At 44.9% G+C, this 25,429-nt stretch overlaps 2 protein-coding genes across 3 annotated transcripts; one reads left to right on the top strand and one right to left on the bottom strand.

Annotated features, from left to right (window-relative positions):
• Positions 1 to 2,707: 2,707 nt before the first annotated feature.
• Positions 2,708 to 8,142, top strand: POLD4 (DNA polymerase delta 4, accessory subunit). 2 transcript variants are annotated; one of them, XM_081874998.1, is made up of 5 exons: positions 2,708 to 2,893; positions 4,319 to 4,468; positions 6,164 to 6,262; positions 6,558 to 6,669; positions 7,715 to 8,142. In XM_081874998.1, exons 2-5 carry the CDS (start codon positions 4,372 to 4,374, stop codon positions 7,737 to 7,739), a joined length of 333 nt encoding a protein of 110 aa, XP_081731124.1. In that variant the 5' UTR covers positions 2,708 to 2,893; positions 4,319 to 4,371; the 3' UTR covers positions 7,740 to 8,142. The 2 variants fall into 2 exon arrangements, with proteins under 2 accessions (XP_081731124.1, XP_081731123.1); XM_081874997.1 differs by lacking the exon at positions 2,708 to 2,893 and adding an exon at positions 3,358 to 3,519.
• Positions 8,143 to 9,443: 1,301 nt separating this feature from the next.
• On the bottom strand, positions 9,444 to 24,825 carry LOC309349171 (MLX-interacting protein-like). Its single transcript, XM_081874931.1, has 17 exons — positions 23,976 to 24,825; positions 19,453 to 19,559; positions 18,959 to 19,041; positions 18,769 to 18,858; positions 18,116 to 18,157; positions 17,788 to 17,941; positions 17,454 to 17,546; positions 16,186 to 16,223; positions 15,497 to 15,941; positions 12,799 to 12,842; positions 12,547 to 12,646; positions 12,312 to 12,388; positions 12,056 to 12,172; positions 11,770 to 11,897; positions 11,540 to 11,663; positions 11,248 to 11,377; positions 9,444 to 10,742 (listed from the first exon to the last, which is right to left on the bottom strand). Exons 1-17 carry the CDS (start codon positions 24,359 to 24,361, stop codon positions 10,621 to 10,623), a joined length of 2,280 nt encoding a protein of 759 aa, XP_081731057.1. The 5' UTR covers positions 24,362 to 24,825; the 3' UTR covers positions 9,444 to 10,620.
• Between the last annotated feature and the right edge of the window lie 604 nt (positions 24,826 to 25,429).

Raw genomic sequence — 25,429 nt, 5'->3', positions numbered from 1 at the left:
ATAAAAAATAAAAAATAAAAAAATTCCTTCCAGTAGCACCTTAAAGACCAACTGAGTTAGTTCTAGGTATGAGCTTTCGTGTGCATGCACACTTCTTCAGATAACAGTATCTGAAGAAGTGTGCATGCACACGAAAGCTCATACCTAGAACTAACTCAGTTGGTCTTTAAGGTGCTACTGGAAGGAATTTTTTTATTTTTTATTTTTTATTTTGTTTTTATCAGTATTTGCCACTGTTTAAGAACCGGACAAAACATATTTGGCAATTTAAACTGTTGTTTAGGCACAGCAGTTTGCAAAGCTATGCATTCTTCTGTTTTCCAATCAGCTTTGTATTTTATTATTCTGCTCAAAAGTTGTATGCTATGCACAACAATATATTGAGCAAAATTTACAATGGGTAAACTACAGTTCCCAGGATTCTTGGTATGTGTGAATATACTTTAAATGTTGGTGTGTGTACACAGCCTGAAATTAGGGATTTACTGTATTTAACACAGGTGCAAGAAGGTGTAACAGCTCAGTGCTCACGATAGACCAAAAACATGGTCTTATATGAGCTACTGATGCTCCACCATGCTTTCAGCTACTGTGTTGTGGTCTTCCTGTTGGTAAAAGCAGATTAGGAATAAGAAACCAAAGCTGAACACCCACCTACTGTGTGTCTCTTCTCCAGCTTGGTCTGTCTAAGGGGGGCTTTGCTTTGGGGCACGAGTGATGGTAGTGCTATGTATATGTTATACTAAATGGTTCATTCACTCCACAGAATTATTTCTTGGGTTGCAGCCGCAGGCCCAGTGGGATGTAATTCAGATGATACAGACTTCCGGGTTAGCGCCTCCGGCAATGGCGGAATTCCTCTGATCGGAGTCGGATGTAATTCAGATGATACAGAATAATCGGCTGATTCTCCGAATGAAAGATCCCTAGTAATGTTACAATGCTTTACAAGGTATTTACCCTCTTTACGTGAGGCAAGTGAATGAATGATTAAATGGATGTGATGCTTTAGTAAATAATAATATCTGCAGTATTGGGCAGGGGGCGACAGGCAACTCAACCAGCATTTGCGTCACTGATATATGTCTGTCTCAAATACATTGTATGTGTTTGGTGAAACTGGGCACCGTGTGGGAGAGATAACTATGACGAGCCCTGCCTACAGGTGCCTCTGTAGGTATGCTTAGATCGTGATGGCATCCAAACAAGATATATTTGTGTCCAAAGTGTTGTCTCAAAGAGACTGAAAAAAGAGACACTTATGATTGACGTAAAAGAGACAGAAGGGAAAATGTGTTTTAGACTAACTGAATATCCATCAGGACTAACTTTAACCTTAATTCTTAGCGGATATGAAAAGTAGCCGCAATAGCTGCTTTGCTATGTATTTCAATTTAATTTTAAATATGTCTAGAACAGGCTACTAAATGCTTTATGTATTATTTCTTAAATTTGTATACCCCACCCTTCTTCCATAGATCTCAGGGCGTCTCACAACATAAAAACAACAACATAAAAACACAAAATACATAATAAAAGCAAGAACAAACAAACAAAACACAAACACACAAACCAACCCCCCCCCCAATGTATTGGAAAAGCTAATGTTTCACTATTATATCATTAGACCATTGCTTGGCTGGTTGACCATTCTTGATTTATGGCTTAAAGTGCCTTATGTGAAATATTTTTTAAAACCAATAAGTTTAAGAGAGGGACAGCAAACTCCAGGATTGGGGTAGTGATGGGTTTGTTTCTTTTTCATTCAGAGAAGGAGAATAATGAGAGAATTCTTATATTTATTAGGAAAGGTCTACAGAGAGTAAACGAAATGTAAAAAACAATTGGAGAGAAAAACAATGCATCCAACCCATGAGGATTTCTCTGAATTTTTTCTCTCTTTTTTTGCAATTTTTGAATGCAATTTCTTTTTTCATTAATGGAGAATGGTAAAAAGAATGCAGTATAATTTTTCATTAAAGCACTAGTTCTCACTCTTGTTCTTTTCTTTTTAAGTTGCTTTGGGTTGCCCTGTGTAAGATAAAGTGACTAAGAAATTCAGAAATAATAATAATAATAATAATTTAAGGAAACATAAAAATAATAAAAGACACCTGTATGCTGTTTGTAATTGTTGTTCTGTGAAACAGTCACTATATTTTTCTGTAGAAATGAACTCCTGCTCCAGGCTGTACCCCTTAGTCCAAGATTTTTAAATGAACCAGAATTTGACCCAGAACCCGCATTCACATTTGAAACACAAATTCCAAACCTTGGCACAGGATCTTAAAATCCTCACACCTTCCACTGCAGCCAACAGACACTTTTTTGAAGCCTAGCAGCATGGAGAAAAATTTCAATAGGTTGCAGCTAACGTGTGTGTGTGTGGGGGGGGGGGAGTTGACGCTTCCCAGTTGTGACTCCTGAACTCATCCTTCTCATAATGCAATTGATTTTGAAAGAAGCCAAGAGAAGCTTCCTTATCTCTGAAAGCTGTCCCAGTGGGATGTTACAGATAGGTAGCCGTGTTGGTCTGCCATAGTCAAAACAAAACAAATTCCTTCCAGTAGCACCTTAAAGACCAACTAAGTCAGTTCTTGGTATGAGCTTTCGTGTGCATGCACACTTCTTCAGATACACACATCCCAGTGGGATGTGATCTGGATGATCCAGATTAATTGGCCGATTCTCCGAATGAAAAAGAGGCGAGTCTGCTTCCATAGAACGGGAGATGAGTGCTTGCTTCAGGGGAAGTTTCTGCCGGCTGCAAGCCTCTCCCACCAGGTGGTGCTGAAGGAGATCGCGGAGGAGCAGGGATCGAGGGAGAGGGAGAGGACCACTGCTGCTGGAAGCTGCTCTCTAGTTCAGTGATTTTGGGAAAAACTGTCTCCAGGTAAAGCATTTATTTTCTGCTCCGGTTCCCCACTCCTTGCCCAAACAGCGGCTAAGCTAGCGCAGCAGGCAAGTTGCTATGGCGGCGTTTCCTCGTTTGGACGCTCCGCTCCTTTCTTGGTCCGTCTCCGGATCAGCGTTTTGGCCCGGACATGTCCCGCGTCTTACTATTAATCGGCAGGCGTCTCGTTGCTACCTCTGGCGGTTCTGTGGCTTCTGCTCCTCTGATCGCGGCAAAATCTCTCGAGCAAAAGGAAGAGAGCGCATAGATGCGGGACTGGGGGATGGAGTGCGGGGAGCGAGGAAACAGCCGGGAGAATAGCGGGGCCCCGAAGAGCAAGAGGCGCCACCTGCGACGCCTTAAGCCGCCGTCCTTCCCCGGGTCGGCCGCCAGGGGCGCTTCCTCCGCTGCAGCCGCCTTGAACACAAAGCGAAAGCAGCGCTGCCATTGGCCGATCCGTGCAAAAACAACAAGCGGCTGCTTCGGGGAGACCCAGAACGGCTCGGGGGGGAGGGGGAGAGAATCGGGAGCGGTTTGTGCCAGCAGCTCCCACCCCGCAGTCCTCGCATCGCCCCCAAGAGACATTGGGGGGGGGGGAGCACCGACAGCCCCCGGCGCAGCTACTGGTAAGGACTCAGCTGCTTCTAGAGATGTCGCGGAGCCTTTTTTCCGGCGTGACAGGAGGAGAGAGACTCTCCTACCCTTCCGCGTTTGGGCATTAGTGGAGGGAACTCGAGGGGGCGACTCGAAAAGGCTGCGGGGGGGGGGCGTCTGGAAGGGAAGGGTCCAAAAACTGGAACGCGGCTGCTATAGAAGGAACAAGAGGGATCTATCTGTTCAGGGGGGTGAGAGGGAGGGGATCGTTTTGATCCCCAGGCCTCTTGGATTCTTGGGTGTGGGGGAGAGTAACCAGTGGTTAGAGCAGGAACCGGGGAGTCTGTTCTCGAGGTCTGGATGAGGAGAGGGTCGAGTCGTGCATTGCTTTGATGGCTTCAGAAGGAAGCAGAGTCCAGGATGGGGACCGCAAGGGATTCTGTCGCACTTCTTGACAGAAATAGCTTATACTGTATAGCCTGAGCTCAGGGAAAAGACTTTGCCCTGCCTTGGAATCGGGCTGAGAATTTTTCAGTATCGACACACAGTCCTGGAAAATGCAAAGGCATTTATAAAGAGTGTAGGGTCTCTGACCGTGCACAAAATATACTTCCTTCTCCTTTACATAAACTTAGGCTCTTTAATGTGTTTGGAAGCAAAGAACTTCCACATGGGAGAAGGCCATCAGCTAGGAGAGTCCAGACACCTTTTTGCGGAGTTTTTTCTCCCAGAAATAAAGTCGTTTTGACTGGTAGCTGGTGTTAGGACAGTAGGTTTGGAGATTGAAGGTCCTAGTCAGCAGCTTGTCTAACAGTCTCTGCTTCTCCTCAGCTCCTTGTTTAGAGCAACCTGTTAATGCTCTGTGAGCGTTGCCACATGGAACCATGGGCAGGAAACGGCTAATCACAGACTCCTTCCAAGTGGTGAAGAAGAGGAAAAGAGACAGTAAGGAAACAAAGAAGGCTCAGAGCCCGCTCCATGGTGAGTATTGCTAGGAAGGGATGCGTGAATTTCAGCAGCACCTGTTGCGACACCAAAATTTAGCACCCCTAACTTCATTCTAAATCATACTTTCAGCATTCCCTGCGGCACCCCCAAGGTTCCGTGCCCAGTGCAACCGATTTGGTCGTGCTCCCGTAAATCCTTTTTCTTCTTTGGTGATCTCTCGTAGCCGAGTAAGATTGTCTTCCATGAACACAATCTTAACAGTGAGTCTGTAAGTGACTGTGAGGCCAATTCTGGATCCACACATCCTTCCACAGTGGAAACATAGGTTTCTAGGCGGGATTTGATCATGGTGAGGGTTTGCCAAATGTGTCTTCTTCTTAATGTGAGTTCAAGCATCTTCAAAGTCCATGACACCTTTGGTATAGGCTGTTCTCCAGTTGGAGCGCTCACAGACCAGTGTTTCCCAATTGTCAGTTTTTATACTACGTTTTTAAAAATTTGCCTTAAGGGAGTCTTTAAACCTCTTTGGTTGACCACCAGCATTACGCTTTCCATTTTTAAGTTTGGAATAGGGTAGTTGCTTTGGAAGACGATAATCAGGCATCCGCACATGACCAGTCCAATGTAGTTGATGCTGAAGAATCATTGCTTCAACACTGGTGATCTTTGCGTCTACCAGTACACCAGCATTAGTTCACCTGTCTTCCCAAGTGATGTGTAAAAGTTTTTGGAGATACCGTTACCATTTGCCAATCACCATGGGAGTTTTATGGGTTTGGGTTTGGTATGGGTTTTTGGAAGATGCTTGTGTGTGAATTTGTTTCATGTGTGTAGATCAGTGCACGCTGACCAAAGCAGTCTTCGCAGTAAGGCTCTATCTTATCTGCTGCAGCCTTCATCTGCCTTCACAGCCGATGTAACATGTCACTTGTTATCTGCCGCCTGCTCTGTTGTTGAGGACTTCTTGGATCTTTCTTTGTCTAGCTCCTTCCCTTTGACCTTGCCACCTTGGGTGACTCTGTTGGGAGTACGAGACTCCTGTCGGCTTTGCTCATATGGGTCATAGGCATGTGCAAGCCCACTCACCACGGCAAGGTGATACCTCTGCTACCAATAGGTAGATAATCTGAACTGGGGGAAAGTGTGAAAATCCAGCAGCTTTAGGTGGGGAGTAGATGGATGCCCAATGGAGTTGGCCTTGAGATTTGCAAGACATCAGTTCTTGCAAACTCTTTCCCTGCATGGTCTTGCTTTGGTCGTCTCCTAGGTTGTTTGTTGGATCTGCACATAACTCAATACCACGGTTATGCAAGTGAGGGTTAATCAGTAATAGGCTTGCCACTTGCTTAGCTTTCACAGGATTGCTGTGAAAGTAAAGTATCTGAAAAATCATTTAGCAGGAAGTAAAATTATATGAAACATATACTCCCAAAAGGTGGGGAACCCTCCACAGAAGAGGAGCATTCTCAATGAGCAATGGATTAATTATGTTAGTGTTGTTTTCTTCAGTCAGCACATGTTGTGTGTGTTCATATTTACATGAGATTGAAGTGTGGGTGAAGAGATGCTAAAGAAAACACAGGAAGAGTTATACTGGTTGTAGAGCAAACCAGAGATAACTAATGTAATGGTGTTGGCTAATGAATTATGTTAAGCCTTTCCTGCACACTCATTTCATACAAGGGCTCTCCATAATGCGGTGATAATCATCCATTTCTCTCTGATCAGACGCAGTGACAGTCCAGGAAGTCCAAGATGCTGCACGTCCAGACCAGCTGGAGACACTAAAGCAATTTGACCTCAGCTGGCAGTACGGCCCCTGTACAGGTAAGAACTTCCAATCATGCTGCTACTACAACTGAGCTGAATCACTGCAATGAAAGCATAGGTTTTCCCTGCCTCCCTCCATGCACAATTTTAGATATACTTTGATGGGGGCAGGGACCAGTCTCCCTATGCTCTGTTAAAGTGTTACATTGTAATTAGTGGCAGCATACCAGGAAAAGGGGACTCCTAGTTAATTCTCAAGTTCATCCAGCAGAAATAGACTTGCAAGGAAGATGGTTCAAGATCGCTGGTGTTGAAGAGGCCACTTTGAGAGACCTTTTTTCCCCCCTAACAGGAATCACCCGTTTGCAGCGCTGGGAGAGGGCAGAGTTACTGGGTCTCAACCCCCCTGCTATGGTGAGGGAATTGCTAGAGAAGCACAACAAGGACCCTCTCGTTACATACAGGTTAGTGTGGAAAAGCTGCTCTGTCCTTCTTAGGCACTGGATGGAAGCATCTATTCTAAGGTAATGAGATCTATCTGGAAGAGGAAGACTATTGAGGTTGGGCTTGGTGATGCAAGGCCATGGCAGTGTTAAGCAGGTCACATGATAATTTGGCTAAGCTCTGGGCATCTTTTATTCACAACTGTATGAATGAGGAGTAACTCTATTGCAAGAGGTAATACACAAAATGAACTGGGCAAATGGAAGTATGAGCTCAGCAAAGGTCAAGTAAAATCCATAACTCACCTATTGGGGATTAGAATAGGAAAGGGATCAATAGCCAAGAACAAGCAGTTCGCCTTTATTTGCAGCTTCCGCCAGGGTGTTTGGTAGACTGTCCTGGCCATTTCATGGTAGGAAGTCCTAGTGGCCAAGATTTTCATGAAGCAGAGGCGCTTACGAAGTTGACATTTGGCAGTCAGCTTGCATGTTGTGTGAGAACCTTGCCGAAGAATGAGATTTTTGCTTCACCTTTGCTGTACTTCCAACCCACAGCATTTACTATGACTCCATTTGAAGCATTGAGCACTGAAGCCTTAGTATGTATTTACAGTTTACTTGCTTTAGGAAGCACCGAGTAGCTTACATGGGGCCTCATTGTCTCACATCCAGACATGACTTTGGTCCATCATTCTTATGCTCACTAGAGTCTCTGAAAGCAGCTCAGGGCCCAATGAAAATTTTAAAGGGTTAAAAAGGCTTACATGTAAGAAATATGGACACATTCAGTAGCAGGTATTCCCACTTATCCTTTCCGCCACTTCCTTCCTATGTATTCCTTTTCCTACTCGCCACCTTCTCTCTGGCCAATGACTTCCTAGAATTGAAAGCTGAGAGCTGCGGCCTCCGCACAGATCATTTGCTTTTACTGACTGTAAAACATGCACCATTGCTGCTGTTGTGCTGCCCATGCCTGCTGTTTGGCACAGTAGGTGGAGGAGGCATGTAAGATGCCAAGTCAGGATTCTTTCAGGCAGTAACCATGTTCCATATGCTTCCCTTGCAGCCTGTGGCATGGATATTGCCTCTGAGAGGAAAATGTGATGGTATCTCAGCCTGAGAAGTCCCTGAGTTTTGACATTATTGGATAACTCCTTCATTCCTATCATGGAGATTCTGTGTTTGGATGTAAGAACCCTAAAAAGATGCCAAGGTCTACCAGCTGGTCTCCGCTTATGGGCTCTGGCCCTAATCAAAGCTTCTTAGGGAGTACTTAGATGGCTGAGGTCAAATGAAGGTGAGGATTGATTTGGATCAATATGCTGTGCTGGGGAAAAGAATCCCAAAAACTAGGTGACTAGTTCTTGGAAGCCAAGCTTAGTATGGCACTGCATCCTGTTTATTTTACTGTTGTGTGCCCTTTGCAAACTTGCTTGGTTTGTTGAATTGGCTTTCAAGTTAATTGACTGAGAAATAAAACACTTGCACATCTAACAGCTACATGTGTCAATGGGGCCACATCTGAATAGTTTGTGACACATTATTCTCCCCACCCTGCTCAAGGAAGATGTACAGACTCTTCAACCCCACCACCACACAAAGCACCACTACTGCATACTTCCCTGCCTGCTGCCCAGCTGAGTAGTACTATGAATAACTGAATAGTGTGCCCTCCCCCCCCCCCACAACTGAAGTGCTGTTTGGCTATTCCTAGGCCTTAGAAGTGGGGATGGCTGGGCAGAGGTTGGATGTGGGGTGCTTTTGAAAGATGGAACTGCAAAGCTCAGCAGGTGCTTTTGCAGTTTGGCCAAAGGCTGGCAGCTGCCTACATGTATGAAAAGAGTGGAGTTTCTGAATTGTGAAAAAGGAAAACAACGCTTAAAGATTACTCAAATGTATTTTAGTGACATATGTGGAACATACAGAAATAGTGCTAAAATTACAAAATGATATAGAAACACAAGAAATCTCAAATGGTCCACTGAATATTTTTCAAGATAGAATTCATAGTTCATGTGTGCTCTCATTCGTTTTTGAATACACGTTAACTGAAGAAATCCTACAGGACTGGAGGAAGTAAAGTGCTATCAGTAATTACATCTAGGTGAGCAAGCACTGGAAGTCTTTTCTGCAGTAAACCTCCCATGCTGAACAGTGAAAGGGTCAGCTGTATTGTGCATTAACTTCAGCTAATGCAGACTCTTAAAAAGCACCACCATCATTCATGAGTAAAAGAGATACAGAAAAGGGACATATAACATCCCACAGACTGAAAGCACACATGGGCTTGAAGTAGATTTTGTATATTGAGGTGAGTCTCCCATGGGAATCAATCAGTTGCCCATTCCTTGGTTAAAGTGGCTGATGGAAAACTGCCATACTATTACTATATTCCTATAGGATAATAGAATAGCTTTTTTGGTTTTGTTGCTGAAAGTTTTGGGCCTGTAGCAGAATAAAGAAGTAATAAATCAGTAAAAAGAAAAGAAAACCACGCACACCTAGGCCAGATCTCAACAAGGAGCCCCACGTTGGGTGAGAGATTCCTGCATTGCAAGGGGTTGGACTAGATGATCCTCGTGGTCCCTTCCAACTCTTTCTCTCGTGTATTTCTGGACACATAAGTATTAGAATATCTTGTACACAAGCAGTTAGAACAATTTCCGATCATCAAAGGCTTTCATCTGGTAATGAAAGATAAAGCTATAGAGTTTACCCATCAGGAATGAAAAGGATCTATGCACCGCCACAGTTCCTGCTTGTTTCAATGGTTGTACCTGTTAACTGGGGGAGGGTGGGGTGGGGTGGGGGGATAGAGGTCTGACATTTGGATTCTCTCTTATCAGGTGCCAAAATGTCCAGAGCTACTTCAGATACTACTCAAAACTCTGGAAAAGGTAAAAAAAACCTTTTCCCTAGTTTAGTCAGCTAGACTCCTGTTCCTGTAGACATTAGCTTTATGACTAACTTGGGAGTTTGGAATGAGGTATTGCCATTTGCAGAAGGTTATGCAATCGAGACAGAACAGGTTGCCTATCAGTGGTAAGGTGGTGTCTTCCCCATCACACAACCTCCTTGTGGTCAGATGTCAAGAGTTGTACATTAGCTGGGAGCCTAGAACAAAGTTTGGCAAACATAGTACAGGATGTGTTGTGCATAAATAAACTCCAGATTCCACGCCAAGCTAATATGTAACTTGAGAAAAGAAACATGAGCATAGGAGATGGAGAATGGCAGGCATAGTCTATGCAGTACACTGAAGGTACAATCCTCAGAGCAAAGAGTATCATCACACCATCAAATACTGAGCTGAAGTCAGATTCCACCCCCTGTAAAAATTCAGCAGATCTACAGAAAATACAGTGTCCTACAAAAGGTCTCTGAGCTAAAATGAAAGATGGGAGAAATTGATCCTCTACACCCCAGAAAGGAGTCATGGGTATGGTTGAATAGGTAAAATCTGCCATCAACATATACTGCATATGAGGGGGCGGGACACTTAGCCACAAACACTCAAATTTAGTGAGGAACAAAGCCACGAATCATACGTATTGAGAAGGCCTGCAAGAATCACTCTCACTGCCCTCTGGTGGGAAAACACAGGAAATGGAGGCCACACTAATTCTTATGTGGCTAATCTTTCACCCCAGTTCTGAAAGAGGCTAAAGCCATGGCTGGCATCCTATATCTGGCAATTAAATCTGCATTCTGGCTCTGTGTCTTGCCTTATCCCCCACATCCCCCACTCTACTACCTGAAGTTCTGCAAAAAGAGAGAGAGAGAGTATTAAGAGGTGTCCAGCACCAAAATGAATACTCAGAGATTCTCTGCTCTGGCAATCTAAACCCCAATACTGTCTAACATAAGCTTCTTTGTTGCATGGCAAATGAATTCCTGAGATAGACGTCCCTGCTGCTGGCTTTCCTGGTAGTGTGTGAGGATGTCCATATAGCACTGGACCTGGTCTTCATCCTAGCTGTTGCTCTTGTAGTGTGGAGGGCCAGCTACTGCTTGCAGGGCTTGTTCACGCAACTGGGTTGGCCGAGTCAGTATGGATGTGATCTTGCTTAGCTGCAGGAGGGAGCCAGAGATAGCTGTGGGACAAAAAACCAAAACAGTAACAGTGAACTCAATGCAGACACTTTCTCCTAATTCCTAGAAAGAGAATCCTTTCAAGTCTTCTGGAAGTATCAGGAATAGAAGACTTGTGAGAACAGCTGGCATCTCCAGCTAGATTTTTTCCTAAACACCACAAAGCCAGGTAACTCCTAAGGTCACATCTGGGCCTTGCTTTAAGGCACTGTCCAATAATCTTGCTTCAGGGCAAGGAAAGGATCATAGTGATGGGCAATTGTGTCTAGTAACTTAGCAAGGCATGAAAAGGGAATCGGGAATGTGGAGTATAATTGGTAAGCCATGGTTCTGCTCCACTCTCTTAGTTATGTGTGAACGTAAGAGTACTTCAAGCAGGAGTAAGATAGGTGAATGATACACAAGCACGTACTAGAAGGTAGGCAAGGATCATTGAAAGCCATAGGGGGGGAAAGAGATGGGTCAGTGAAGGGAAAGACATTTCTAGATTTCCTTGTTGATCCATACCAGGGCGCAAGATGGGCAGGGTGCAGTGCTGCTCCAACCAGCTCAACACTGAGTCGCAGAATTCCTTGACATTGCCTGTGCTCACTGTCCTGGTGTAGCTCTCAAAGAGTGGTTTAATCACCATGCTGAACTGCAGGTTGGAAGAGGTTAAGGAGCCTATGCAGCCAAGTCTCCCTGCTCCCCTTAAGCACCCAGCAAGCCACTGATGCCATGCCAAATACCTCCCCTTGCTGCTTTCTTGCACCCTAACCTGTCCCATCCCACCCCACCCCACATGCTCAGTGGTGGATACAAGCCAGAAGCGCCAGTCCTGCAGGGTGCGCTTGCGGACATACTCTTCATAGAGTTGAGAAGCCTGACCTGACTGTGGTGGCAGCACAGGAGCTCCCGTAGGTGGAAGCTGGCGCTGAAAGTCACTGGAGGGAAGAGAAAAGCCACAACTTGTTGACAGAGTTCCCCTCTCACCTTTTAACTTGTATCCCTGATCCAATGAAAACCCCTTAAGCCAGCCCCGCAACTCACTCAATGGCAGTGCTCAGCTCTTTGATTTCCCCACGTAGTCTTTCAACTGTCTCCTGAGCTTGTCGGCGCTCTTGCTGCAGTCTTTCCACATGTGCCGCACTTTTCTGCAGGAGCATTGCTTTGCTGAACTGGGGAGGTGAGGGGGTGGAGTAAAGGTGTAAAATGGATTGGGAGGGCAAAGACCACAAGAATGGCTCCAGCAGGTACACAAAGCAAATTGGGAGGACTGGACAAACAGCAAAGAATATGTGCCCTTCCATCCTCTGGTACAGTGGGGGATGCGTACCTTAGTGCTGCTTTGATCAGGTCCTGTCAACACCAGAGTGGCAAGGGTATTGAAGCCGGAGCTGATGACCCTACGGCGGGCATAGTCAGCCGAGGTAAGTGTTGATCTGCGACTTCCCTGCAAGAGCCAATCAAGCCATGATTTGAGACACTGCCAGGCAACTACCCCTTTGGCTATCATCTTTGAGAAAAGATGTCTTCTCCCACAACGCTCAAGCCAACAAGATGGGGTACAGTGGTGTGGGTATTCTTATTACCTTGGCAGTACAGCATTTGTCCACTTCCTGGGGTTTGCAGAGAGCGTTGTCCTCAGCTCTCTCCTTGGTTTTGGCACCTGAAATAATCCAAAAAATACTGGGGTAGGTGAGTTCCTCTTAAGGTGTGTATTCAATTTCTACTTTGGCACGGCATATAGACCAATCCAGTGAAAGCGGATGAGATATTGCTAAGAAGAGAGGCCGAGTGACTTTGCACCCTCCTGAGCCAGCTTACCAGTGTCAGGGGAAGCAGCAGCAGAGGCAAGTGGAGGAGACTTCACCGTTGCCGAGAATGAGTTCAGCATATTCACAGGGGGCTTTGGGACCCCACACACCTGTGGGAGAGGAAAAGCAGGGTTGAGAGAAAGAAAGAGCAGCTAAAAAGAAAGATAGAAAAATACGCTGCCTGTCAACTCCAAGGAGGCAAAAAGCAGAACAGAGATAGAAGGCCTCGCAGAAGGAAGGTGGCAGAGGAGAGCATCCTTACCTGCACAGAGTTCATGACTGGAGTGAGGGGCAGTGGGGCAGGACCTAGAGATGAAAGAGATGTTCTTATTTTCCCAGCCTCTATGTATTAACCCCCAATGCATGTACAAAACTTGGCTGGCTGAAGCAGCATCACTCACTCCCTGTAACTACACAGCTTCAGTTTAGCTGCTCACCAGTAGACCAAGTTTTTGAATGTGGCAGAATTTATTTAATGAAAAGGTGTCGAGTTGCAGCTCGGCATCCAAGGAAAAATCAGTCTCACACCATAATAGGTTCCGAAATATAGCTGCCTCTAGGGCTCATGCAGCACAGCTTTTATTGTGTGAAATCAGAAAGATACAAAGTACAAGCCAAGCAATTTGTTCTAGCAAGCAGATAAGGACCTTCGCACTAGACCATGCGAGCATCAGGCCATGCCACGTTAGCCAATCATATAGGACAGCACGAGCTGTTCACGCGCTGTTCATGCTCCAAGGATGCTTCTAGCTATGAAATCACCCTGTAACAATAAGAACTTTGCTCATGCTCTCATGTACAAGCAATCATTTTCCCACAAAAAGGAGTCTGCTGCTTTATGAAATCCCACCCACCACAACTGAAAATACAATTCAGGCCAATAATCTCTACTTAAATGCATGGCACCCTACCCAACAGAGAGGCCAATGAGCATCCTTGCCTCAGGGATCCCTTCCAAAACATACCTAGGCCTGGTTTCCCCATAACCATTAGTGTCATAAAATTCCTGCATGTACCAGCCAATCTGACACCAACTGTTTGGTACCCACTTTGCCATCAGACACACATAGGAATTCTGGACCTTTATGTGTGAGTTTTAAATGGAGTAGAGAGGAAAGTTTCATAGTTACAGATTCTCTCTTCATAATGCTTGCACATTAGAAGACTCTACAGCTCTTGACAAATTTCCCCATTCAAAAAAGCTACAAGGCACAAGAGCCTTGTTCTGAAATGGGTCAAGAAAATCTGTGCTCACTTGTAGATCTAAGAAAAATTAAAATATAACTTTAAAAAGCTAGTAAATATGCATAGTTATATTAATGAGCTGTCATTTCACTTCTACTAATGAGTTGAAGGTTTTCTGTTTAACTATGAAGCATTTGGACGAATGTTGACATTTGTAGTTCTGCTTGATTTACCTGGCTCAAACTGCTGGCTGCATCGAAACGAAAAGCTTAACTACACTCCAGAGAAGCAAGAAGGGGATCAAAGCAGGAATCTGGGCATAGAGGACTTTTTCTTTCCCTTTCCAAACAGCAGCTCCCAGACATCTTTACACATATGTATAGTTGCAAGTAAGATTGCCACCTTAAATCCGTCTCCAATACCTGTGGACTAACCATTTTACTATTCTACAGACTAGTCAGTACATAGTTTTGACACACAATTTCTGCAAGGCTAAACCCTAAATCCACTGAAGGAGATACAGGCACTGTTACGTAATGCCTATCAGCTCAAGTCAGATACAGTGGTACCTTGGTTTTTGAACATCTCCATTGACAGACATTTCAGTTTTTGAATGCCAGAAACCCAAAAATAAATGCTTCGGTTTTCAAATATGCCTCAGAAGTCGAACATGCCACACGGCTTCCGTATTGAGTTTTCCATACTCAGTTCTTCATCATCATTTTTTTTTATTTGTATGCCGCCTTTCCACAGTTAAAAAAACAATGCTCAAGGCGGCTTACAGCATAACAAGATTTACATACCGTATTTTTCGCCCCATAGGACGCACCGGCCCATAGGACGCGCCAAGTTTTTTGGGGGGGAAATAAAGAAAAAAAAATTATTTCCCCCCCAGGCGCTTGTGGGGCCGGCAGCGGGGAGAAGCGCTCTTCTCCCCGCCGCCCGCCTGCAGATCAGGTCCGGGGACAGCGGGAGGACGCGCTGCGCCTCCCCGCTGTCCCCGGAGCTTGCGGGGCTGGCGGCCGGGAGAAGCACGCATCTCCCCGCCGTCAGCCTCCAAACCACATCGGGAGACAGCAGGATGGCGGCGTTCTGCCTCCCCGCTGTCCCCTGACCTTGTGGGACTGGCGCTGCGGCTCTCTTGAAGCCTGGAGAGCGAGAGGGGTCGGTGCGCACCGACCCCTCTCGCTCTCCAGGCTTCAGCGAAAGCCTGCATTCGCCCCATAGGACGCACACGCATTTCCCCTTCATTTTTGGAAGGGGAAAATTGTGTCCTATAGGGCGAAAAATACGGTAATTACAAAAGTCATAAACAATAAATAAACCACATCAAAAAAATTCTATACTGAGTTTTCGGTTTTCGAATGTTTCAGAACTCGAATGGTCTTCTGGAACAGATTACATTCGAAAATCGAGGTACCGCTGTATATAATTTTAAAATTCTGCAGTAACACAAAAAACTATCTCCCTGGACCACATATTTTATTTTTCCAGTACAGAAAAATGCTTTTGCTTCCAGTGATTCCCAAGTATGAAGCTAAACTCCAGCTTCAGATAATTATATCAAAATAAACACTAATAATGCATGCAGTTGTTTAAATTAGGGATTCCAAAAGTTGATCCTGGTGAGATTTGCTTCAGAAAACAACAACCAAAAAGAAAGGAGAATTCTGCAGTATGACTTAAAACTCCAAATGGACCTAGAGAAGCATTGTAGTCTAGGTCAGCAATACCTCAATTTCCCCTACGGAGAGCCTGTCCTTGCAGGGACATACCAGTTGCAAGCAGGCAGGGGAGCGGAGCACCGGGAAGGGCTGGCTGCTGGCTAGAGGAGGGTGCTGGAGCAATCCGTTGCAGGTGTCTGCATTTCCCATCCTTGGGTGGAGGAGCAGAGACTGGCACAGCAAAAGTGTCCCGAAATACAGACGGAGAATTTGTTTCTGATCCTGTGTGCGTGATGACAGAGAAGACCAAAGTGGTTTGAGGCTGCATGCGCAAGATGGGAGAGACAGGCGGCGGGCTGATCCTCAGTGGGGAGGTGGGGAAGAATGGCAGGAAGGTCTGCTGTCCATTCAAAGGTACAGGCGGCTCCACATCCAGTGAGATGGGAATGGGGTTGAGAGAGTCTCCAGGCGGTGGGAGATCCTTGGTCCCAGGGGCAATGAGAGGTGTATCTGAGTTGCACTGGTTCAAAGCACTAGCATCCGTTACTGCAGGAGCCTAAGAGGGGGGAGAAGAGAGTGCAAATCAAACACAACTCCTGAGTCCAGGCTGGAGATGGCTGCACTGAAAATCATACAAGTGGGGAACTCCCACTGCTCAGTTGTTGTTTTTTTGCAATGCTGAAAAAGGCTATTGCCTTTCCAAAATCAAAATCAAGCACAGACCAGTATCTGCAGTAAGCATCAGGGGCTGCAGAAGCCCAAGGAGTTTGTAAGCTATCAGATAAAATTATTCTCCTTACCTGGCTCATGGGCTGAGAACGACAGGAAGTGATGAATTCTGTGAAAAGAAAGCAAAGATTTAAAAGGTACATGGCTGGGAGGAGATGAAGAGCAACTGGTAGAAGATAAATGGCTTGTGTGTCTGAATCAATTAAGCAAAGAATCATCAGGATTTCACCACACAGGTAGTATGCTGGCTGTTTGGCCTTAATAATAAACATTCATTCATTCACATCCACCATACAAGAAGACATCAATTGGTGGTTTCGAAGAACAATGAGACCTAAAATCCAGGATATGTCAACTGAACCAGTTGGTAGAGAAACTCAAGTCAAGAACTCGAGCAATATGCAGGTGGGGACTGCTAATTTCAGAGTTATGTGACAGAGTGGCAGGAATGAGACTGAAATAGGCTCAATATGTAGATGCTATACTTGCAAGTAGAAACTTTGAGATGACAAATGCGTAAGTTTTAAGATTTTCAAATTAAGAATTCATACAAGATTAATTTGCCTACTTTTTTCTTCCTGTGAAAAGGGGATATACAGTGGCCCTGAAGAATTTGTCCTGGCTGATTCAGAAAATGGGATAGGGGACAAACAATATATAAAGTACAGTATGCATGTGATTATATGGAGAATGAGTCGTCTATTAGAGCATTGGACGCCCAAAAGAGGATTTTTATGTGCATGCTGACTGATTTAAATAATGTCTAGCCTTACCAGGACGTATCATGTTTGCTCAGCAGCATTCTGCTCTGGCCTTGGGTGAACTAGAATTTCATCAATGCCTGGTTGGAAATAGTCTCCTCTCACCAGTGATAGCTTTCAGCCCACTATGGTGACCCAGACTCAGATGTTATTTACTCTTGAGGTCACAAGTTAATATTTCAAAACTGGTGATTAACTTGTGGGCTTAAAATAATAATAATAATACATGTTTCTATTTGATTTTTGGGCTTTAATGACACACTTTTCATATTTTGTTCAGTTTTTTCCCTAACAGTGAGTTTAGTAAATATGCAAGCTGCAATTCTGAGGAATCCAAGGGCTCTTTTACAGATAAGCACTGCAGAGAATTGCAGCTGATCAGGAGATCCTAGCAGCATGTACCCAGTAGCATTTATAAACAAACGGAATTCTTTTAAGTGTGTACAGTATGGATACATAATTTAAACACAGTCTGAAGTGGTCTTAAGAAGCCATACAAAGTGCTTCAGAGGATGTCTTTCAGCTTTGAGATGCGCCACCTTACCACTAAGTACAGGCATATAAACCTCTGCTGTTACCTTGAATGGGGTCCAAGTCCATAAACTCCTCCCCAAAGATGGGGTGCAGTTGGGTCAGGGTGGGCTGGATCATATCTGCATTTCCCTGGTGAGCTGAAGACACAAAATGAGAAATAATATCACTCGCTCACTACTTTGTTCCATAGCAAAGAACTGTTCTCTGGTGCACAAGCAAGGGACTGGCTCTCACATGGAGATACTTCAAAAGCTCTCTCCACCCTCTAGAGGCATCTGTACTAGCCTCTGGGGACAGTGGAGAAAACTTAAAGGGTTTCTTGGTAGAAAGGGACAGATCCAGGGATAGATGGAATGAGCACAAAGCAAGGCCTCTCACCAAGGCCACGGAGGTTGGGGCCACCATAAGGGTTGCGGCTAGAAATGAAGGTGTCCAGAAGTGCATCCAGGTCATGCAAGGGGTCAAGGTCCATGGGGCTTGCATCTGTTCCATCCGTTTTCAGCTCTGCCCTTGGAACATCATCAGCTACTTCCTGTCCAGAATGGGAGAGAAAGAGCTGTGAACTCCAACTTTAGGCAAACTCAAATGAGGGGCTGGAATACTGAATGGCTGCAGAGAACCCCCAAGCTTTTTTAATTCCACCCTCTGCCATGGGGAAAGGGGAATCTGGAGGGTGCAGTATAGGAACAAGGCATTAAAATAGCACCTGAGAAGAACCATAGACGGGTTTATCCATCTTCTTTGAAGCCTATAACAAAATGCACAGAATGTTTAGGATTAGGCCACTGAAAGTACTACAATTACAATACTTAGCTAGAGGAAAACCATAGGTAGCTAAATAAAATCCTATCTGGCTTATTGCTGCCCTGGACACATTTGGGAGGAAGGGCTAGGTATAATGTACTATTATTATTATTATTACTACTACTGCTACAACAACAATGAACACCTGAGGCCTCAGCAAGCCATTGCAGACCACAATAATCACACAGGGATAGCTGGGTGACCAGTGTGCGTCTTTGTGGAAGTAAGAGAGAGGGCAAGAGAATGAGAGCCTTTGGCAGCTGTGGAAAGGAGTCTATAGGCTAAGGCACCCATCAGAGTAAGACAGAAATGTAGCCTCGCCAGTCTAGTTCCAGATCACCTCATAACCACCAGATCCAGACTATGATAGCCTGGCAAGAAGCATCTAGAAAATCCACCTTCTTACAATGGAGTTCCAAGGTGCTTCTGGATGGAGCTACCTGATTTCCTTGGTTGACACTAAAAAGGACCGTATGAGCTTGGGTGGAACATGTCATCTAGGGATGAAGGGGAGCTATATGAAGTACAACACATCTTGCTGGAGAAGACACTTACCTGGGTATAGGAAAACAACCTCCATTTGTGATATTCCCTGATGACAACCCCAATTTGACGTTTCCAGTACTTTCCTTCCATGATGACAGCCTGCCAAATAAAGGTGCAGCCAGGGGTCACTTACAGAAATGCATAATCTGTCTTCTTTGTATGTTCTTAAGTAAGAAAGGCCCAAGTAACCTTTGCTCACCTCAGGCTTGCGGTGCACATCTACATCACTGCACTCTAGTGGGGTCACAAAACTGCACACTGGGTTCTGCCGCTTCTCCACATCTGCATCCAGAATGAAATAAAAGAAAAGGGGCTGTAATCCGCAGTACAGCTTCAAGCAGGACCAAACAGAGAAAATGCTGGCTGGCTGGCAGTCGTTCCCATTTCAGCATCCACTAAATAGGGCAGTAGAGCTGAAGAGCTTTAAATCCATAAGCAATTAATATGTGACTTTTGCTAGCATAAAGCTTTGCAAACTTGCAATACATAATTCTGTGTAAAACAGTCTCCTTGGTTGAGGAAGTCATGGAAAACACGTGTAGGGATGGAGGAAGAACCCATTTTTTTGTGGATTTATACACAGAATTTGGTGGTTCCCACCTAATCTGCCCATATTGGATGACCTTTTATATGGTTGGTTGGTTTTTTTTTTTGTTGTTGTTGTTTTTAAATACCTTCTTCCAGGCTACTTACACTGCAGATACCAGGCCCTCCAGATGGCATTATTGAGTCGAATCTTGTCACGCTGTAGCAGTTTCAGCCCTTTGAAGGTTTTCCATTTGGGAGAGACAAGTTTCTCACTACAAAGCCAAAAAAAACCACCTCTTGTAATACCAAGTATATCTGGCTTTCAAGGGGAAACAGGGCCAGACAACAACCCGAAGAAGAAGAACACACTGAACAGGAACATCTCTTTAATAAGCTTGATTATTCTATAGCCACACTTTATTACTAATCTGTGCCAAAAAAACTAAATTCTGCACTCAAAACTATAAACTGTAAACTACTCAGATGTCTACAAATGTTCACCTTTTGCACAGATTGACCCAATATGCCTGCTTTATTCTAAACCTCTCACTGGATGTTGATTCCTCCTCAACTTTTTAGAGCAAACTGTGGGAGAAGGAGAAAAATGAACAGGTTAGAAGTAGCATATGCTGATAAGTGTAGAACATAATTATAGACCATATATAGGGATAAGAAGCTGTGTTGATTACAGAAGCTCTGCCCACAGAACTACATGGCTCTCTATGTATACTTGCCTTCCTGCTTTTCTGATGAAGCTCCTCAACAAAGGACAAAATCTTGCTTTTAAAAAGTATGCTGTAGATACCAGCCTTGGGGTGGAATTCCATGTGGCAATTATGACATAAGAAAAAATAGCCCTGGCTTTAGGTGGCAGATCCGGAAATACCCCCCACTCCCAGCCTTACTATAAGGGGTCTTCCCCATTCATTATTGTTGCAGAACTCCATCTACGAAGAGTCAGTGAGTGCTGGACAACTATTTCCTGGACAGAACCTATGGTAATTCAATTATTCTGAAGAACTGCAGCATAATTTAAAACACATCCAGTTAAATGATTTGTGTTTTGCTGTTAATAACCAATTTGTTAGTGCGTGTATCTGTCTACAACAGAAAAATACAGTATTGACTTGAGTAATCCAAATGATTAAAAACATCTTGGAAGGTTAATTCAGTGGTTTATTTCTTCCACTGTTAAAATAAAACTGTGCCTCATCTGTATGTTCTTACGAAGGAGAAGAAATTATAATGAGCCAGCATCTCCTTAGGAATACAGACAGATACTGGCAGCTTGCATTCCACTCAAGCACCCTTTTTAATCAGTAGCAACACACACTTATATTTTGCCCTTCAGAAGTTCACGTGAAGGTGCACAAACATCCCACATGAAAATCCTCACACTAAGTGTATTGGACCACATTCTCAGGCCACCCTATTGCACTCTGCCCCATTACATTTCAAACCTGGCAGCTGTTTCACTGAACAGTTGTGTAAAAGAACAAACAAGATACTGTTCAGAACCCATGCCCCTTTGCTGTTCTGCCACAACAGCTTCTTATTCAAAACTGCACCTGCTTGAGACAGAATGAATAAGAATAATCCCAGGCAGATAGATCAGTCACAGTTCTAATGCATAGCTGTGCAAAGATTCAATATATGATTCTATGTTACTATTGAGCAAAATATAATGTCTATTTCACTGGCTGGGGGCAGAGGCTTGCACTGCCACTGAAACCAGTGGGCTCAGGTATATGGTAAATTGAGCTTTTGACAAAGTTAATGTCAAAAAGGACTCTGTTGAGGGGATTTCTTCAGGCATTCAAACTCCTCATACTACCTTTGTCCTTTTGCTTAGTCCAAGATGACATCTCATAATGTTGTGGGAGATTAACTAGAAAATACCTAAAGGAGTCAATGTTTGAAATGTCGTAATGCTGGAATTCAAAGAACAGACCCAAAAATCCCAGTTCTGAGGATCTATTCCAGTTCACTAGGTTGCTGAAAATGCCGGAACACTTTTTTTCTTGATTTAAAGCTGCTTCATAGATATATATTTACAAGGAGATGATCTCAATGTAGGAAAAATGCATGCAGTTACATAAAAAATGGCAGAAGCAGTAATTTTGCAGCAAGTATATTGATTGGGAAGCTAGTCTGCAACATACTGCTGTAGCATCCGCTGAATGTGCAACTCAGGTAAGAATACAACTTTTATATGAAAGGACTACAGCTATTTAATTCAAAACTCTATATGCTAACATCAAGGCCAGACATTCCTGGGAACAGGATACTGGTTAAAACAAATGCTGTCTGTTCCAGTGTGGTACTTTTTATTTTAATTATTTTTAGAACTAGGAGAAATCCCAAAGGTCAAGATCAGTGCAGGATAGGCTGTTTGGCATCAAGAACCAGAAAAGAGAGTCGTTGTTTTACCATCACATATCCAAAATGGTCTATGCAATCATGTCAAATGTTACTTTAAAAAAGAAACACTAGAATTTCTAAACTTTTAAGAGGCACACAGCCAGCAATCAAGTGTTCTGGGTGCCATATGCAGCGAGCAGACTGAAAGTTTTTGATCCCTAATCTAGTCCAAGTTATGCCCTGAAGCACAGTAATGTAAAACATTCCAGAGAGTTGCCCACCCAGCCTTTCTTTGAAAGTTTCCAAGGAAGCAAATTTCATTACCTCTCTAAGCAGCTTGTTTCATTGCTCAAGTTTCTCTCCTACTTCTCAGAAATGTTGTGGGGAGGGGGACAGCCAATTCAGAAAATTCAGGGCGTGTATTAATTTTCAACATAGTACAGCACAGGTAACAATAATTAAAACTAGACTGTGCAAAACGAGCCAATTAGTTCCTTAACATAAATCATTAAAATTGTACACAAGAGTTCACATTAAAATTCTATTAGGAAGCTAAAGGGAGCACAGGAAGAAATACTTGTCCTGTGAAAACTTCCTGTTTATATAATTTGCCAAGTTTTTATGCTTTAGCAACACTACTATCAGAAAGGGGACAAAACAGACCTTTACCAAAGCAGATATACTTTCTGATATTTAATCCCACATAACCCATACAGCTTTTTGATATTATGTCTCTAGCATCTGGTAGGGACAACTTGGGTCATGGTCCATTTCTCACTTTAATACTCATGATAACTATCTATCCACTACACTCTGTCAAATAGAAATTTCTATTATTTAAGACTGTCTCTCCCTTCCACACATTAAAGGAGTCTGACCTGAGAGCTGATTAAAGATTAAAGGACTTGACTGCTGAATAAGTCAACTGGGGTATGAGATACACTGAAAATGGGGTAGATAAAAACCAAAGTAATATGTATGGGTCAGAAGCACTGTCTAAGCAGCAAGATGTGCTTTTCTGATATGATTTTCTGGGAAGACTAAAGTTAAGTGTGACTTCCCCTCCTCTATGCTGTGCTGCGCGGGTGGCACTGCGGGTAAAACCTCAGCGCCTAGGACTTGCCGATTGCATGGTCGGCGGTTCGAATCCCCGTGGCGGGGTGAGCTCCCGTCGTTCGGTCCCAGTTCCTGCCCACCTAGCAGTTCGAAAGCACTCTTAAGTGCAAGTAGATAAATAGGGACCGCTTTATAGCGGGAAGGTAAACGGCGTTTCCGTGTGCTGCGCTGGTGCTGGCTCACCAGCTGCAGCTTTGTCACGCTGGCCACGTGACCTGGAAGTGTCTTCGGACAGCGCCGGCTCACGGCCTCTAGAGCGAGATGAGCACGCAACCCTAGAGTTGGACACGACTGGCCCATACGGGCAGGGGTACCTTTACCTTTACCTTACTATGCTGTGCTTATATGAACATATTCCCATATGCCACTAGAGACGCTATTGGGTACCTTGCAAATACAGTAAAATAAGCAGCAGTGCAATCCTCTGCACCTTATCTCAGAAGTAACTCCTATGGAGTTCAATGAGACTTATTCATTGATTCTAATCCCTTGTGTGTAGAACTGCAACCAGAGTGAGTGAGTAAATAAATAAATAAATAAATAAAGAATACTATGCCAGAAAGCAAGTGGTAGTAGAATGCTGGAGAACCAGGCACAACTCTATGTCATATCTAGGTCCCCTGCTTTTTTTTTTTTTAACTACAAAACTGGATTTGTTGGTTTCAACAGATGTATGCGTTTCTGACTCTAAAATGTCAGTTTCCTTCCTTGACTACTCTGTTCTCACACCTGCCTCCCATAAGTGAAAGTTCTTAAAGTGGAAGGAAAGGTTGTAGGGAAGCACTTCTTAACTGGCAGCTACAAATCTAGATTTATACACTCATTTAGATTTTAACTTGGCCTGGCAGACGCGACAAAGGCAAGCTGTGAAAATGCCCTTTATGTCTGTAGTTACAAGGAATCCGAGGCTTTTACTTAACGATGCCAAGTTACCTGCAGATGGATTCTCTTATGAGTATCGTTTATCTGCATGCATACTAGTATATCTTGCGTATGAATGGCAGGCTAATTGGTCGTGCTGCAGTTCCCACAGCAGGCACTCTGTAACCCCAAGGCATAGTCTGGTTCCCTGCATGCATCCCGAGAGGCAAGGGCCGGAAGAGAGAAAGGAAGCCACCGGGCGGGCCCTTCTCTAGCCCTTCCTGCTGTGTCTCTCCACATTTCCCCCCAGACACACACGGTCCGCTGTGCCCCGCCCGCCCCGCCCTTACCTGTAGGCGAGCGTCATGCATTCAAAGAGCTTCGTGAGCGAAGGGTCGATGCTGAGGGCTCCGCTGCTTCGAGGCCCGTAGCGGTAGCACAGGCACGCGGCCTCGTCCACCGTGTCGAAGTCGTAAGCGGCGGCGGCGGCGGCGGTCAGCTGGGCCCCGTCACCGGCCTTCCCGGCCGCGGTCTTCCGCGCGGAGCCGGCCCTTCTGGCTCGCTCGGCCGCGCTCGGCGGGGCGCCTCGGCCTGGCTGGCTCAGGGCCGCCTCGGGGTCCGGCTCCGGGTCGGCGTGGGGCTCCGACACCATGAAGTGGCCGCTGTGGATGATCTGCGGACGCGACATCCTCCCGGGCGGAGGCCTCGCTGCCTCCCTCGCCGTCTCCCGGGGCATCTTTAGCACGCGAGAGGCAACGCCGCCGCCATGGCAACGAGGGGCCGCCGCCGGCGCAAACTCCAGCCGGGAAAGAGTCGCGACAGGTGCCAAAATGCCCCCGTCGCAGCGGAGGAACAAAAGAGAACGCGGATTCTACCTCTTCCCAGCAGCTGCCCTGCCGTAGGCTCCCATAGCAACAAGGAAAGAGCGTTCTGCGCATGTGTCCTAGTCCCCGCCCCTTTGCCGTGGCCGCAGGGCATGATGGTCACGGTGGTTTTGTTTCAACATCCATCTAGCGGCGAGAACGAGACAGTTACTCGCTAGGTAGCATAGACTTCACTAGGTAGAGTGACATACAGGGATCTAATTCCGGTATTTTAGACTTGCTTTAACATTTAACAGTGCAACTCTTCTGCCTACAAGTTAGTAAACGCAGGGCTTCTGTGCGCAACTTTTCTGAAGTGCAGCTGATAGGGGCACAATCCACTTAACGTGCCACTCATACTGAAACCCGATCATAGACGTCAACTTTTCCCTTTTCTTGCGAGGAATCCTATTCAGAATAAGGGAATATCCCTTAAAAAAAGGGAAACATTGACCGCTATGAACCCGATTGGACTTTGGCCTGGAAATTTAAGGCAGCCTCAGCCCTGCTTCCACCCTTCATTCAGTGACTCTACATTGCAAGGCTGCTGAAAGCCATGCTCCTCTGTAATATTGGACTGTACTAGCACTGGCAGGGCACTCATTTCCACGCGAAGTAAGGCCTGAATCAGCTGCTGTCTCTCTGAATATTTTCTGGTTCTGCTTCTCAGTAAATAACTACGCTGAAATCTTGAATCTCACAGTCAATTACCAAGGGCAGCTCTCGCTTTCAGCTGGAGACCAAAAAAAATGTACATCCAGCTTCCTCATATCTGACAATGAGACAAGCTACTCTATTACGTTCCTACCTCTGTTCTTTTTAGCAGGCATGAGATGGCGGCGACGTAAAATTACGCAACAACGCAATGGCGCAAGCAGGAAGCGGACCGAAAGGGGTGCTGGTAACTGTAGTTTCTCCCCACCCTCCGCTAGAGGTTCTGA

The sequence above is a fragment of the Podarcis erhardii genome (assembly GCF_964252035.2).
Source record: "Podarcis erhardii genome assembly, chromosome: 1".
Lineage (NCBI taxonomy): Eukaryota > Metazoa > Chordata > Lepidosauria > Squamata > Lacertidae > Podarcis > Podarcis erhardii.
The sequence above is the reverse complement of the archived record's forward strand: the minus strand, read 5'-3'. Positions and strand labels throughout refer to the sequence as shown.

Coding starts and splice junctions, on each gene's coding strand:
- LOC309349171 (XM_081874931.1), bottom strand. CDS start 24,361: ATGCCCCGGGAGACGGCGAGGGAGGCAGCGAGGCCTCCGCCCGGGAGG. Junction 18,158..18,768: donor GGTTGTTTTCCTATACCCAG/GTAAGTGTCTTC, acceptor ATTTTGTTATAG/GCTTCAAAGAAGATGGATAA. Junction 17,942..18,115: donor CCGTCTATGGTTCTTCTCAG/GTGCTATTTTAA, acceptor CATTCTGGACAG/GAAGTAGCTGATGATGTTCC.
- POLD4 (XM_081874998.1), top strand. CDS start 4,372: ATGGGCAGGAAACGGCTAATCACAGACTCCTTCCAAGTGGTGAAGAAG. Junction 4,469..6,163: donor GGCTCAGAGCCCGCTCCATG/GTGAGTATTGCT, acceptor CTCTCTGATCAG/ACGCAGTGACAGTCCAGGAA. Junction 6,670..7,714: donor GACCCTCTCGTTACATACAG/GTTAGTGTGGAA, acceptor CTTCCCTTGCAG/CCTGTGGCATGGATATTGCC.